The sequence below is a fragment of the Ammospiza nelsoni genome, chromosome 1, assembly GCF_027579445.1.
Source record: "Ammospiza nelsoni isolate bAmmNel1 chromosome 1, bAmmNel1.pri, whole genome shotgun sequence".
Classification (NCBI taxonomy): Eukaryota; Metazoa; Chordata; class Aves; order Passeriformes; family Passerellidae; genus Ammospiza; species Ammospiza nelsoni.
Genome location: NC_080633.1, coordinates 33,117,536 through 33,133,938, shown reverse-complemented (window position 1 = coordinate 33,133,938; position 16,403 = coordinate 33,117,536). Strand labels below are relative to the sequence as shown.

Below are 16,403 nucleotides of genomic sequence, written 5' to 3'. Positions count from 1 at the left end.
ATCCAAGAGTCTACAAGGGCAAGGCTGCAGGTGCAGTAGGACCACTATAACTTACTAATAATTTTATTTATGAGCCCGAGTTTCCTCCTACTTTCTCTCTTTGCACATAGATGGAATATCTCTGTAGTCTGGATTTTTATTTTTTTTTATTATGGTCTTACAGACTGGAGCACAATGACCCCCATATCTGGAGTCTCCAGGTACTGCTGTAATACAGATAAATAAATGACTGATAACAATGCAGCCAGATAAATAAAATACACCGACCTGATATGAATTACTGCATTAGTTAGGCAATTTCCACTCAGTAGCACTTTCTTACTCAGGGTACTAACCCACCAAAACAAAGCAAGAGTATTTTTTTTCATTACTGTATGTTATATTATGTTTAGTTTGTATTTAGTTTTCTACCTTCACTGAAATCCATCTGGAAAATTTTTGTTTCCTTTACTGAACTCGGTGCTTGTCACACCTGGAATACTGTGTGGAATTCTGGTCCCTGCTGTACAAGAAAAGATGTGGAGAGGCTGGAGAGGTCCAGAGAAAGGCCACAAAGATGATCAAATGACTGGGCAACCTGACATATGAGGAAAGGCTGAAACTAAAGGATTGATTCACCCTTGAGAAAAGGCAGCTTTGGAGGACCTTATCACCATGTTCCAGTATTTAAAGTGTGGCTACTAAGAGGGAGACTCTCTTTTTACCAGAAGCCTCAGGAAAGGGGCGAAGGATAATGGGTACAAGATACTCTTGGGGAGATTCTGATTGGACACAAGAGGAGAAATTTTCACAATAACAATCAGCCACTCATTTTTTACAAGGAGAAGAATCTCCACAGGAAGTGGGGGATTCCCCAACGTTGGACATTTATGAAATTAAGCTGAACAGGCTGCTGGACCATCTTGTCTATACCATGCTTTTGCCAAGAAAGGTTTGATCAGGTGATCCTTGAAGTTTCCTTCCAACGTGGTACTCCATGATTTTGTGATTGATTCTGCTGAATTTTTTAATGTTTGTTGACTTTTGGTGGCTAATGGTGATAACACAAGGGTGGCAATGGGAAAAAAGGTCCAGTGTTGGATTTACACAGGCACCCCTGAAGGTCATGTGGCCAGGCAAGACATGTAATCCCATGGGAAACAGAGCAATGGTTAGTTCAGCTTTAAAATACCCTTCCCACATATGCCAGGTGCTCCTGGGCACCACACCCTAAGCACCAAGGTGAGGGGCCAGCAGAGCACCAGAAGGTGGAACAAACCACTATGGAAAACTCTTGATCCCGCACCTGAAACTTGGTATTCATTTGCCAGCTACCAGGTGAATCCCACCTCACCCCAACACAATGCCATGTGACGGAGGGTCTTTTGGCACAAAGAATTTCAGGGCTGAAAGTAGTGCAGTGGGCTAGGTTTGTAGGGATGGAGAAAGAAGAAGATAGAGAGAATTTCTTGTCCTGGAAGACAAGATAGGTGGGATCATCTATGTCTCTTCTTTGGTTAAATCAAAGTTGGGCATAACTGTGATATATTTCACAGAAATTGCCAAAGGTAAAGGTAGACAGTCTTTTGAATGTTTGACACCAATTTACGTACATTTCTCATGCTTTCAAACCCACAATAAATAAAGGAGAAAATATTATTACCTACTTTCATGGTTATCACTTCTTGTTTTTCCTGGCATACTTCAGATTCTTACATAAATTGCAGCCTTTGTTTTAGAAACAAGGTATTATTTCTCATGGTTAGAGAGAAAAAGATGAAAAACTTAACCCTGAAGTCAAAATTCAGGAGTTACGCCAAAGAAAACTGGTATTTATCTTCATTTCACAGCTCATTTTTTAAGTCTATCCTCTGATTTGTAGAGCTGATACAGTATATTCAGTGTCCTGGCCTGTCAAGAGTGGTATTTGAAGTACATGAGTAAGCTAAGAACTAAGCACACTGGAATTCTATGGCAATATTGTGTTTGCCCCACAACAGAGAACAGAGGAAGATTTTAGAACAGAAATAATATTGCAGAGTGGATAAATAAATATTGTGTGAATGCTTTGCCTTTCTTCTTTGAGAGCTCATCAGGTAATAGCTTTTCTATACAGATGAGTGTTCTCGACGTTCAGGAAAACTCAGGTAATTGAGTGGAACAACTCAGCACAAGTGTTTAGCATGCACTAATTCTTTAACTCTCCTTTTCTCCCCTAAGGTACATTTGTAATGACAGCACAAGCAACATAAGATTAGTTTATCATTTTTATCACTACTGATATTGCAATTTACATGGTCATTAGGATATATAAATACTAAAAATTAGCAGGAATTAAAGATGATGTGTAGCATATACCTCAATAACTTTTCATTTTAATAATTGCTCAAAGCAGAGTACTCTGGGTAACCTGCCATAGCAGGTCCTGGCCTGAGGTTGAAGAACACCTGCTCACTCCAGCAACTGGTGGCCATCCTCAAGTCCCTCTGAAGATTATTGCCTGCAGCCATGGGTAGCAAGGGTTTACCCTGTGTCTTGGGTTACAATGAAAAAGTGTAACCAAAGTATGTGTTCTGTGACCATCTTCATAAGCTGTTAAAACAGATGGGGCAGTGTTCCTTATCTCTTCCATGGCTCATCCCTGATAAGTCCCTCCAAGGGCTATATCTTTTCAAATGGGCCATCAAGGTCTCCCAGCATGTCTTGTAGAATTATCTCATCTCATTCTGAGAGGCCCTGCCCAGAGGGAGGAACCAAGCATTCCTACCTGGATATAATCTGAGGCTTAGAACACCACAGGAGCACTACCACTGGATTCCCAGAGGACACAAGCTCGATACTCACCACTGGACCTCCAGAGAAAGATCAGATCTTTCCACAGGATCGCTGCTTCAACAGAACCACATCCATCACTCCAACAGGACTGTAGCCACCATTTAATCAGACTGCTACCATCACAGGGTGTGAGATCATATTCTGACTCTGTCAGTTTAACTCAGTGTTTCTGTACTATTGCCTTTATCTTAATTTTTCTATTAAATTGCAGTTCTGACTTGGAATTTCCCAGTGTTTTGGTTTTGAACTGGTACACCCTGGGAGCACCAATCATTTTTGTGACTCTAGATTGCTCTTAATCATCACAATTCCATGTGTAGCACTACAGAACCATCACCACATCTGTAAGTTAATGTGTTGCTGCTGAAAGCTAAATTTGCCAATTCCAGTGACACGGGAGTGTTGTATGATAAGGGAAACTGTGTTGTGTTTTGCTGAAAGCAGCGTGACCACAAAAGCTGACCAGTCCTGGTAAGCTGGTAGCACTTTGCAAACACATTTATAGAACCCTGGAACTTGGTTGCACTGATGCATCTCTCCCAGGGGAAACAGCCATGTGGAAGCATTTGAACAGTGGGAAGGACATCTAACTAGATTAAACCTTCACATTGATTCTTTTCCAGTTTGGAACTTCTTTATGTGGTTTATTATGCATTGTTTAGTCACAGTGTCTAAAGAGAAGAAGTGGTGCATCAGGAACCAGAGACCAGCACTTGTGTAATGCACAGTCTGGATCCTGACCATGCAGCAGGATACACCATCTGTGAACTAGAACCACTTAAGAAAAAGGGGAAGGTGCTGCCATTCTTACCCTCATTTGAGTAAAAACGTCAAGTATGTCTAAGACCTCCATTAGGCTAGTGAGTAAACATGTAAAATCCAAAAATAAGAAAAGATAAACCTGGAGATAGTTTGTCTTGTTCCTGTTCTGTGGATCTTATGATACAAACCATTAATAACCCCAAATGAGAGAGGCTCTGAAGCCAAGAAGCCCAAGGGTTGGGATTTATCACTGTGCTCCTTTACAAGGCCTTAGGCAATGTTAGATGTCTTTTTTCCGGCACAAATAAATGCAGTCTTGTCTTGGTTTATGAGTTACTTTAGATGTTATTTTCTGCTATTTCGCATATTGCCAAAACAAAGATGTTACATCTGTTTCATTTAAAACTACTAGGTCAGGCTTACAGCCAAGCATCAAACCAGTTTTGAGGAGTTAGCAGAATTAAGCAGTGACTTATTCCTTCGCATTTCAAAATTGCCTTTAATTTTATTACATTTGTCAATGTAAGCACTAAAGTTTTAATGATAGCCATTCTGAAAAAGGCACCTCTCAGAACACTCTTTTTCCAAGTTATGAAGTCTGTGATAAATGATTTTAAACAATTTTGAGCTGAGTCTGAGGCCACAATAAATGATGTCTTTATCTTACTTTGCATAGTAATTATGTAATAACTGTGACACCATTGTTGTCCACACTACAGGGAAGTTATAATTCAGTTTTAATAGTTTAAAACAATGCTTTGTTATACCAATGGCATGGTTGTTTATTTTCATTTAGTGTGTTATATTTTGGAATGCACAAATAATTTATTTAAATAAAGGAATATATACAAATATGATGAAGGAGAGAAACTCTACAGAATACAATGGCTGCATGCACTGGGGATGAGGCTATGATTTTCTTCAGAGGTGTGGAACTGAAAACTAGGAAAAGTTCTGAAGCTGTGCTGAAAATCCCATCACCACATCGAAGGATCTTCAAACCTGCAACACATATTATGAATAAAAAAAAACCCACATTAAACACATATAAAAGCCCCCACTGAAAAAATTCAATGTTAAAACTGCCTAAAACATTCACTAATAGCTGCAATGAGAAATATATATGCATATTTGCAGTTGAAGATTGTATATGTGTCTCTAACAACAACATATGCATTATGAATTTCCAAAAATCTGTACTTGATTGTAAAAATTGCTACCAGAACTTGCCTCTACATCCTGCTACCCTGGTACCTCGTTTTACATGGCTGAGACTAGCTACAACGCTGCCTTACACCATTAAATAGCACTTAGTGAAATTAAGCTAAATAACTATGGTATGTTGAGATACAAATTTCTTAAAGATATATTTTTCACAAAAACTCAGAAGTAAACAACTTCCAAAGAGCACTCACTGAGCCAAACAAAATCACATCATGCTGTAAGCACCTTTAAACAAAACCCAAGTTCAAAGCCTCCATCCTAAAATATTATGGTATTCTACTGCTCATTATCAAGCTTTAGAAATATATTGAAAAGGGTGCTGAAGGCAGGATTTTATCCAGAGATCCTCTGCTTGCAAACAGATGTTTTGTCTACACAGAAGGAAAGGTTACAAGTAAGAGAACAGGGAAAAACACCAGGAGAAATGCATTTGCCATTATTTTCCCATTTAAAAGTAGCACATCAGCTCTTGACTAAATATCTAATCTGCCTCCACAGTCACTGGAGAGACATGGGCACCTCAGAGGGCAACTGAGACCGTGCCTATTTTAGGAAGGAAAGTTCATTCTGGAGTTACCCATCCCTCTGACTGACTCCAGAGGCAACCTAGATGAGTACTTCATACTAGATATCTAATTTTTAAAGAGGCAGCATCAGGAAATATACAGCCTATTACAGAGCATTAAACATTTCCTCATCACTCCACAAGACAGACAAAATCAGAAACATGCCATATCACACATTTCTGTCATAAGAACTTACTTGTACTCAGGTCAAGGCACCTCCTTTTTTTTAATATTTAACTTCGCATTTTGCAATTAGTTTCTAAAAGAATTTCTCTAAACTTTCTTTATATGGTCAGACAGACACCCAAACTAGAACATCTTTTGGGGCGTATTTCAGTCAGCAAAAGTGAAATGCCAAACCAGGCCTGTCAAGCTGAATAGAATTAAGTCATTTATCATTATCTCAGTGTTTAGTTACAAAGTTCAGTTCCCACAAACTCATGAGGTATCACTCTCTGTCACTGATTCACCGAGTGCAAATTACATTTTCTCCATAACTAGCTTTTTGTGCAACTATTTCTAAAACATTTACTGAATTTAAGTTTGGAATAATAGCAGCCTGCCTTTCATTCATTCATTCCTTCAGCCTGGCTTCCTCCAGGAAAAAGGCTTGGGAAGCTGTGCTGTGTGTCCATCTGTCCAGCCCTGTGTGCCCCTCCTCACTTCCTCCCCAGCTTTCACACCCTTTGGACAATTGCAACCAAGCCAAGGAGAGGCACACTGATTTTAGAGATGTTTAGCTCCTGATGTGCCATGAAACACAGGACTGGATAGAAAGAAAATTTAATTGTGCCCTCACATGGAGGAAAAAGTTGGAGTGGGCTCCAGAATCCATACAGAGTTTTATCCTAGAAAACATATCCATAGGAAACTAGGCATCATTGCTCCCAGAACTCCCATAACTGTCAGCAATGAGTGAAAAACACCATACTCAGTTTAAAGTGCTGTTACAGGGGGTAAGAAATAAAAATCTGCTTCTCATTAATTCTTGATCTTAACTGCAGACTAGTTTGTTACTATGCTCATGAATTTTTGCTCCCTGGTGTGATATAAATAGCATTATTGAAACAATAATAATAATAATCACAAAATGTTTGTGATGAAGGGGTGAAAATTACAGAGAGTATTATACTATTAGGGAGATATATTAGAGAGTATGAGTGCTAACTACCCTGTGTGTTGCCTCAAATTCAAGACAGTGGAAATTTCCCATTATGTGAGGGCTCTCCCTTGTCATTACAAAACACAAAATAGTCTAATACATTTCACTGCACTTCATGCAGTTTTTCAGATAAGCATCTGCAGAGAAAATTGCATCCCCACAGCTGTGGTTAGTCATCAAACCATCAGCCAAGGCTCTCCCTACACAAAAACTGCAGGTCTCATGAACAACCTCCCTGGATGGCAGTAGGAATTTTGGGTCACCTTTCAGTCTCATGATCATGCCCTAAATTCAATGCTACAGCCTATTATTTTTAAGTACTCAAGTAGTCTAGTTGAGCCTTTGCAGAGCACTTGTTTGAAGACTCCTGAGAAGACAGCTGCATAAAACATTTATTTCTGCAGTAGAAGTATTGTCAGCAAACTTCAGACAATCAGTGAAGGCTTAAACTGAGCTCATTCATGTTGGATTGTGAGTAAAACCAGTATTTTCCTTCATGAGCCAAAACTACTCCTGCATCTTACCTTTTCAACATACTTAATTTTCAGCTGTGTAAATTGCAGTCACTGCTACAGTATCTTACATTATGGCTAAATTGTCATTACCTAAATAGATAAATACATTATGTACATTTGAAACCCCAGTGTTGTTTGAAACACCACTGTTACTTTAGCCTAGTGCAATGGAAATAAAAAGGCCTTTTTTCCCCTTTGCAAAGCATTAGATACAAAACCAGTGTGAAATACTGTATTTTAAAGAAAAGTCACTGCTGTGCATTTGTGTATGAGTTAATATAAGTGCATATTTACCACTTATACATCTTTAGAGGAAAAAATTAAACTTGTGTGAGCAGCAAGACGTCATCTTTGGAGCTCTAATAAGTAAGGAATCATCATCAGACATCAGCATACAATTCTATGTAAAAAATGCCCAGAATGAGGCAAGCACTGTGGGAGTGCTTCCCTTCCCGTGAATAACGGGTATAGCCTGCTCCCAAAATTAGCAAATGAGGAGTTTGGACTATATCACACCTGGTGAGGCACTTCATGCACTCATAGATGGTGCTATCTCTCAGGGAAAAAAGGAATTAAATGTTTGGGTTTTTTAAGGACGTGATTAGCCAGCTTTTGGTGGTATGTTTTCTCCCTGTGAATCATATTTATTGATAACAAATGAGACTGTTAAATCCAAATGAGCTCTTCATACATACCTGGATCTAGGAATGTTTTCTGTGCTTTCCCTCAACAAGAGGTCTGAGATCAGTGTATCTGGGCTTGATCTCTTCCCATATCTGAGGAAAAATTTTTAAAAGTTACATTTTTGTATATATCACTTTTTATAAATGAAGACTGAGCACAGAACTATTAGTGATTCTTTTCTTTTCAGAAAAATAATTGAGCAGACAAATACCATTTTCCAGCAATTTTAATTTGCCTTAGCCACGTGAGCAAATGTTAATTCTTGTTTTATTTCCATATTTTTCTACATTTTCTCCATAATTATTTTACATTATAATATTGAGAAACTCCCAATATTTCTCAATTTGATGGCTGCCCCTGGATATTCTAGGACCTTGCACCTTACTGGTGAGAGCATGGAGGAAGAGGGAAGAAGCTGTGCATGATGTGACTTCCAAGCAGGTTGGTCTTGCCTGGAAACCCAGTTCCATCATCCCATGAACTTTCTCACTGGTTTAGATTATACTTCTCCTTTATGAGAAATTTTGCAAGATTTTTTAAGGTAGCCAGCACATTTGGGGCTGCCCAACACATAGCACATTAGTTGGCAAACACTGAGCTATCTTGAATTCTGTGGCCATGAGAATGAAAACTTGCTTTTTCAGAGTTCTTCCTCAACTAGACAGGATATCAGGGACCTTTATCCTTTATTTACATAGCAGCTGGCTTTCTATTTGCCTTTTTCTTTTTAATCCTGAATGCTGCACATCACTTAACAGTACTGCAATTCCCATCACTTGGGAAGGAATTCAATCTCTTTTCCTTGGAAAACAGAAGTGGCAATGAGCAGCCTGCTTACATGACTACAAGGATTCATTAGCCTAAGAGTGATACCTATGAGCAAATGCTCCCTTGGTTGAAAAGAATGAAGATCACAGTTTAACTTGTGTGTGCAATTTCATTCTGGATCACAAAGTACATGAGAAGTTTTTGTGAATGCTGCTTCAGTGAAATTCTGAATTCAGAAAAATCAAAGGTGTAGTTAAGAACTAACATTTTATCCATTATTATCATGATGTTTCTCCAGTGACCCCAGTCATTCCAGTGGTTTAGATTAGCAAAAAAAAAATCTACCCAAACCTTCCAACCTACATTTAAACACCTAACAGTTTTAACTGTTGAGTGCATTGATTGCACTTGAATGGGGAAACATCTCTCACTTTTCATCCCTTTTCTTCAACCATTTGTGTTTTTACCTTGCTTTAATCATTTCAGTGCATCACCTGTGCTCCAGAAAGACAAAGCATCAGTTCCAGAAAGTTAAATTTCTTAATCTGAGCTGATTGAAAGCAGGGATTTGAAAAGAACCAGCCAGACACAGTAAAATGCTATTACAATAGTGCAATCAGGCATGATGCTGAATCAAATACCTTGCACTCCATCACCACCAAGGGATTTCTTTCTTTCTAGTTCCCTGCTCTGATTAATATGGATGTGACCTGGACTTCAACTGAGGAGGAAGCTAATTTTCTGTTATGTTAAAGAAACTGATTTAACAAATCAGAACTTGCTCTAGCACCTCACACTTGGACAAAACTCCCACAGGAAGTTTTGCCTGAATAAGAAATAGGCAGTAACCACCCACAGTGAAGAGATTCACTCAAATAATGAGGACCACTATGTTGGGGGAGATATACATTTTACATGAGTTCCTTTAGCATCTTGGCCACTCCATGCCAGTACCTGTGCTGGATGGACCCACCGTGTCCAAAGCTGCACACAAGGTGTTCACTGACTGCCACCAGCTGGGCTGCCCAAAGAACATCCACTCTTGCTTTGTCAGTCTCCTGTCTGCCCTGTCACTTTGCCCCTGGGAAACATCCATGCTACTGACTTACTAATTAGGGGTCACAGACAGAGTCAATCTCTTTTTCCTGATGCAAATGTCTGGAGACCTCTTTGCTCCAGCTGCTTCATGCCTTGCTCTGAGATATACACTAATCAAAAATCACGGCTGTTTTAAAAGGCTTAAAATATCACAATTCCAAGCCAGGTGAAAACACCTGGTCAGTTTTTATACTCCATTTGAGACATCAAGGCCTACTTTGGGGCATGCTGATAAGCCACAACTCCAGCTGAAGTCTAAGAGATTTAAGGAGCAAACATACTTATTCTGAATAAGGACACAGTATGTCAGGCTCAGCAAAATCTCAAAGCTTCCTATGGAAACTTTGGTCAATGTCCAATCCAGAAACTTGGATGTGTCTGATTCAGAAAATTGTCAAGAAACCAAAGCAAAGGGAGATCTGCTCCTGTGCCCATTAAAGGGTGTTGACAAGAAGCAGGAGCAGCAGCACTGCCCAAGTCACACACACTTTAACATACTCTCTGCCCTGCCTATAGCTCAAGTCATTTCCAGCAGAAATGGCCTGGCTGCTTTGCTAAAGCACAGAAGAGCCACAGATTCACTGAGAAGCTGCAAGTGACAAAAGAAAGAAGATTGTTTGTTAGCAAGAGGGAGCACAGGTAGCAGCAAATAGCAGGAGGAGGAAGAGTAAAGATGGACTCTGAAAAAAGCCTCCTGAACAGTGTGGTAGAGAGGTGTGAGGCAAGGACCACAGGACAGTTCAGGAAATGAAGGTGGAACTAATCCAAAGACACACAGACATTTGTAGAGCAGCAGTCTGCATCTGTCCTGGAGTCTCTTTTAGGCTATAAAGACCTGGCACATAAGGAACAAGGATCTCATCAGAAACAAGAAGCTTGAAAAAGGTCTCATGATCTGCACCATACAAGCACCCATTTACCTCAGGTATCTCAAAGGGGTATTAAAGCTGACAGGCACTGGTGTCTAAAGCTGAGATGGATCTGAAGAATTTCCAAGGAGGGAGGGAGCAAACAGCCAGATGGACAAGGTCTAAATACAAGAAGAGAAGGATGGTCTGGAAGGAAGAAGCTCATTGAGCTCAGGTGAAGACTCTGTGGGTCACAGTACCTCAGAGGGGAATGGCACTCAAATGTTTGAGTCAGGCCAGAAGCAGAAGGCAGAAAGATGAGCCAGGAGGGGGTGGGGAGGGGGTTGGTGGCATTCATAATCACAAAAACATCAAATAAGGCAGGGCAGATGAACCTGAAGAAAAAAAACCTATCCATTTCCTCATCTCCTCTTTTGCCAACAACTTACTGCTTCACCTCAGGAGCTACAGGCACCAGGCTGGGTGAGAGGCTGAGCACAGCTTGCTCACCCACCCACAGAAGGAAGCAGGGTGAGCCCCTGGACCTCATCCTCCCCCTGTCACAGGGCTCCCAAGCAGTGCCATGCACAAAAAGCACAGATAAAAATCTGTTAGAAGAGATAAAACTTTGAGCACATCTGCTCAAACAGACCAATCATCCTTAGACCGGTCTAAGGATGCTTCAAAAGTTATTGATTCATTTTGTAAGTGACTGTGTCACTGCCAAAACAGGAAACCTCCAGCAGCTCAGTTAAGCTTTCCAAATGGAGGTGGCAATGGCTTTATTTCTGGACTGTTCATTCACCACACTGGAAAAACAGCACACCTTTCTGGTTTTTTAGTTAACCTGTGGAGTCAACTTTTAAATGCATATCACAAAGTTGTCTCTGTAGTGCTTTTTTCTGCCAACTGTCTTGTACTTCCAGTTCAACTCTGTTCCTTTTAATACATGGGTGGGTAGGAAATACGAGGAAAATCTAAAGAACAAAATTTAAATTTTATTCATCAGAAAGAATAACTATTTCAGGTCTCTTGGAAATCCACACAAAAGAATGAAACTGGTTTCCCTCTCTGAGTTGTGTACTTACAATCAATAAAATTGGAATAAAAGCTACACAGTCAATATTAAAGCAAGCACACAGAGCAGACACCAGAAGTGAAGGCTGAACAGAAACGAGGAGGGGTGGTCATTTGGATTTGGGATTTTTTGTTTTTAAATATGACTTTGCTTTGGACAGGAGCCACCTTTGAAAAGGGAGATGAAAGAAAGAAAAGAAGGGATGAGACACCAGCCTGGCGATCCCATCACATGCAAGAGAAAACAGCAGCAGAGGCAGAATTTGAGGACTGGATTATTTTAACAGTAATCTAGACAAAAGGTTATTTGAGTGCAGACTGCCACACAGAAGCATGCCTCACATGTGAGCCAGTTGTGAATATTGCTTTAAAAGTTCAGAACCGAAGAACTGTATTTCTATCAGCCCCTTCATCCATCTTATGCACTTAGGGCAGTAGCACACACAATGTCAGGGGCTTCTGGGAAAGCTCTCAGTTGCATGATAGCCACCCTTCTAATTTAATTCTTCAGACTTCTAGAGGGAAAAATGAAAGCCTAAAGCCTAATTTTAGACTCTCATCTGGTCTTGATATCAAACAATAGATAAATATGTCAAAGCTCTTCTGTGTCACGCACTATTGCACGACCTCAGAGCGAATATCTATCAATCCCACAGCCCAACTAGACAGACCATTCTTTATCAAAGAAGATGATTTTTTTATAATAACTTGCCTTTTTTTTTCAGGCTGAGCCTTTACCCATACTTTAACAAGCATGGTCAACACAGAAAGCCAGTTTAGAGCCAGGGAGGCTTGCGTTCACACTCTTTGGGCTTGAGTTCTTGGTCTTGAGAGAGGTTTTGTTTAGGGCTAGGGGTTTTTTGACACTCGCAGCTGCATGAAGTAGCCTACAAAGCACAAAACACCTGGACTACTACAACTTCACAACGGGCACTTTTTCTCACCAAAATCTTCACTGGAGTCAGTGTCAGCAACAGAAGTGGGAAACTGCTCCTAGTGCCCTGTCTAGCCGTCTCCAGCTCCCAGGTTAGTTATCTTTCCTTTTTGGGGTTCCTCCCTGTGCACGCTGTTTGTGCTCCTGCCTGCCAGCCTGTCTGTGCCAGAGCTAGAAGAGGCTGAGAGAGCAGAGGCAGCATTGACACTCCTGCCCCTTCTGCCAACTTGGGCGGTGGAAATTCAGCTCCGGACCCGTCGGCAGCTCAGGGTTTCACGGGCACTGCTCTCTAATCTGAGCACCACGTCTTTCTCCGTGTCCTTGGGGACAGCAGCGAGAGACACTCGGTGTGAGGGGACACCCCACCTTCCTCCCCTGAGCCTCGCCAAGGAAAAAGTCAGCCCGACAGCGGGCGAGGGAGATGTGCGCCGTCCCGCTGTGCCTACCTCTGCCTGGTGATGAGGTTGATGTAGTGCCTCAGCGCCGAGTAGTATCTGGCCATGTCCTCTGCGGGGGCGTCCTCGCCGGGGCTGTCCGGTTTGGAGGGGTACGCCTCTGCCAGCGTCCCCAGGCAGACCAGCAGCGACAGGGCGAAAGTCAGCACCGACACCCACAGCCTCACGGTGCCCTGCATCTGCTCGGCGGGGCGGGATGGACGAGAGCTGCCGTCAGCACCTGCCCCGACGGCGGCAGCAGCGCGGCCGCCCCAGCGCAGCCCCGACCGGCCCGGACAGCCGCGCGTCCCCGTCCCCATGGCTGTCCCCGTCCCCGTTCCCGTTCCCATCCCGTGCCCGCCCCGTCGCGGCACTCACGGCGGCGGCTGCAGCGGAGCGGCTCTCGGCTCGGCTCGGCGCTTCTGCCCGGGCGTCGGGGCTCCGAGTGCGGGGCTCCGCACCACGCCGCCCTGCTTTAAGGCTTCCCGGCAGGCAGGAGGGGCCTCGGGCGATCACGCCTCGCCGGCTCCGGTCCCCCCCGCCCCGCTCCGCCTGCCCCTGCCCCGGGAGGGGCCCGGCCGGGAGGGGCCGGGCGGCTCCGAGGGGGCGGGCGGTGCCGAGCCCCGCGCAGCCCCCGCGCCGCCCCCGCCGCCCCGGAACCCGCCCACGGCTGCCCCGGGATGTGCTCCGGGACCGGCGTCCTTCCCCCAGCGTGGCGGAGCGGGAGCCTGGGTGTCTGCAGCTGTGGGGCCGGCGTGCTTCCCGAGCTCCCCGGGGACAGAGCTGGGACAGCCGTGCTGTCCCGCACCCATGGCACGGCAGGGGCCCCGAGCTCGGGCTTTGTAGCAGTGGTGCTGCCGGACATAAAGCCAGGAAAGCGGGACGGTTTGGACAGCCAAAAGTACCAAATCAGTGCCACAGGCTCAGGCATGATACCCGGTAAATGGGTAAATTAGAGACTCACACAATGGTTTGTGTTGGAAGAGACCTTAAAGACCAGATGGTTCCAAACCCTTGGACCATGGAACTAAACACCTTCCACTAAACCAAATTGCTCAGAGACCAATCCAGTGTGGGTTTGGGCACTTTCAAGGCATCCGCAACAAATCTTAAAGTTTAACTTCCTAGGGGACTGCAGCAGAGCTGCAAATCTACCTCCCTCCACACCTACTCTGCCCCCCTGCTCTGGGCTACCTTCTGGGTATCTGTTCTAAAGTTGCTTTATTCTGTTTCATTTCTGTGCCTAAGACACAAATCACAGAAAACAACTCACCAATGCCATGGGATCACAGTTGCTGTCCTGACCCAGGGGAACCACTGCTGAATCTGGAACACAGAACTTGTCCTAGAAACATGGGACTACTGATTCAGCTGTCAGACTTACATGTCTCCTTGTCCAGATCTGAGTCAGTGGGGAGAGATGGGCACCCTGACAGTGATTTGAGCCCTCATACAAAAGAGGTCTGAGACAAGCAGAGTGGGGATCTTCTGCTAACACACCCTTCTCCACTGGTGACAGGAACAGCTTGGGGGACTGGGCTAGGCTGGACACCTGACTACCAGAGTGCCTGAAGTTGGGTAAGATTAATCCACTTCAAACAAAGCTTCAGAATTTGGTAGATTTGGAAAGTAGCCTTGCGTGTTAGTAAAATAAGGTTAATTTTTTAGAAAGAGATAATTTGATTAGCATCTTGACTAATTCCAATTGGAATGACAAATCATGACTCTCATAATATCTTACTTTTACTTTTATTTGAAGGCAAAATAGCAAACACCCAAGTAAGAACATTTGATATACTGACAAAAGGCTTCAGGACATATTCTAAAATTCTATCATTTATATACTACTGTTACTAATTTCTGTAGTTATTATCGTATGCAGTTATTGGTTTAATAATAATCCAGCAGATTCTGAAAAAATATATTCAGTTTGGAAAAGCAAAGCCAGGAATTGTTTTCATCACTCCAGAAACAGAATCTCAATATTATCTGAGGAAAAAAACCCCACAAACTAGAAAATAAATGGCTCTTGTGCTGTGCAACTAAGCTCATGAGACAGTGTCTGTTTCCATCCATGAAAGCAAAGAAAATTCCAGAAAGCTTAATGTCAAGAGATATTTGGAAATCTTCATGACTCCAGAGTGCACTGGCCACAGACCTAACAGCAAGACTACAGGCTGCCTTACATCACCCACTGAGTGAAGAATTTTAATGTGTGTGAATAATCTTCCATGCCACAGCCAGCAGCTCTAGCTCCTAATTTCTGCAGATGTGTGCACAGGGTGACATTGCATCTTACAAAGTGGCCTCACTGCATCCCCACGCTTCTGTCCTCCCACCAGCACACTCGTGCACATTCAGTGCTCACGTTGTCCCCACGTCAGCTCAACAGATGCAGCTGATGTGACAGCCAGATGCCTGTGATACTGCAAATGCTCCGAAGAGCAGCTGTGCTCTGGCTCCATCACTTTTCCTTTGCTATGCTGAATCCAATACAATGCCTAAACCACAGCTTCTATTGATCCAGTTTATCAGCTTTTATAGGGTGTGGGGAGCAAGTGGTGACAGCACCGGAGGTTGAAGCATCTGGAAAGGTGTGGCACAGTCACAGCTCTCACCAGCTTCTGTTTGATTCTGGCACAACCATCTCCCACCAGTTCACAGCACTGGAGGTGACTGTCTCACCATTGAACTCTTTCACCACTTATAACCGAGGTTGTTTCTCTCCACTAGTACCATTCTTTCCACACTATCAGTCTTCAAGGCAGTCCAAAGAGGAAAAAGCCTACAGGCTAGCAGCAGAGCAAGATAAGCACAAAGTCTGGTGTCTGCACACTCACTTGGGCTGTGAGGAGCAATGACATTCCCCCATCACCACATTCCTTGCTATGGGTGTCTGTATTCCCTGGAGCAGCATTGTGTCACATTGCCACGTCCTGGCACAGACCAGCACCCAGGCCGTCAGCATCTCCAGAAACCCTGGGCAAATCCCTTCTCTTTTCCTAATGATGAGGTACAAGGACTAAACTTCTCTCTCACAGGAAATGATAAAGGAGTCACACTTGCTAGGTCCTTAGACAAAATTCTGGGTCTGGATCAGCAGTTAACCAAAAAAACAACACACAGGCCACACTAACAGTCAGTTTGTTTCACAGCACACTGTGAGGAAAACTTTCTCTCTAATGCAAGAGAAGGAATCAGTTTTGCCTCCCATATGAGACAGCAGCTCCTGCAACTGAAGGCTGTTCAGCAGGATTTGGGGAGAAATTTTTTTCCCTGGAGCAACATGAACGCATCAACTCATTTGTTGTGTTGTATTTTCCCATTGGATGCAGTAGCTTGTGCTGGATTTGGATACTGAGTGGTCTAAAGGTTTATGAGATGTTGGACTTTGCCAGCCCCACTGCACCTCCAGGAGAACACTCTTTCCATACACTTTCAGCATTTAATACAGGAAATCCAGAACTCTGAACCCATGATTTTGAATACTCTGCTTTCCACAGTGCCTATTTCTGTA

At 43.1% G+C, this 16,403-nt stretch overlaps 1 protein-coding gene across 1 annotated transcript; it reads right to left on the bottom strand.

Moving 5' to 3' along the window:
- Positions 1-4,296: 4,296 nt before the first annotated feature.
- NPY (neuropeptide Y) lies at positions 4,297-13,367 on the bottom strand. The gene is made up of 4 exons (XM_059480393.1): positions 13,265-13,367; positions 12,899-13,086; positions 7,739-7,819; positions 4,297-4,578 (listed from the first exon to the last, which is right to left on the bottom strand). Exons 2-4 carry the CDS (start codon positions 13,084-13,086, stop codon positions 4,554-4,556), a joined length of 294 nt encoding a protein of 97 aa, XP_059336376.1. The 5' UTR covers positions 13,265-13,367; the 3' UTR covers positions 4,297-4,553.
- Between the last annotated feature and the right edge of the window lie 3,036 nt (positions 13,368-16,403).

Excerpts from the sequence above, each read along its gene's own strand:
- NPY (XM_059480393.1), bottom strand. The coding sequence starts at position 13,086 with ATGCAGGGCACCGTGAGGCTGTGGGTGTCGGTGCTGACTTTCGCCCTG. Across the intron at positions 7,820-12,898 it reads AACCTCATCACCAGGCAGAG|ATATGGGAAGAGATCAAGCC; the intron begins GTAGGCACAGCG and ends ATTTTTCCTCAG. Across the intron at positions 4,579-7,738 it reads GAAAACATTCCTAGATCCAG|GTTTGAAGATCCTTCGATGT; the intron begins GTATGTATGAAG and ends TATGTGTTGCAG.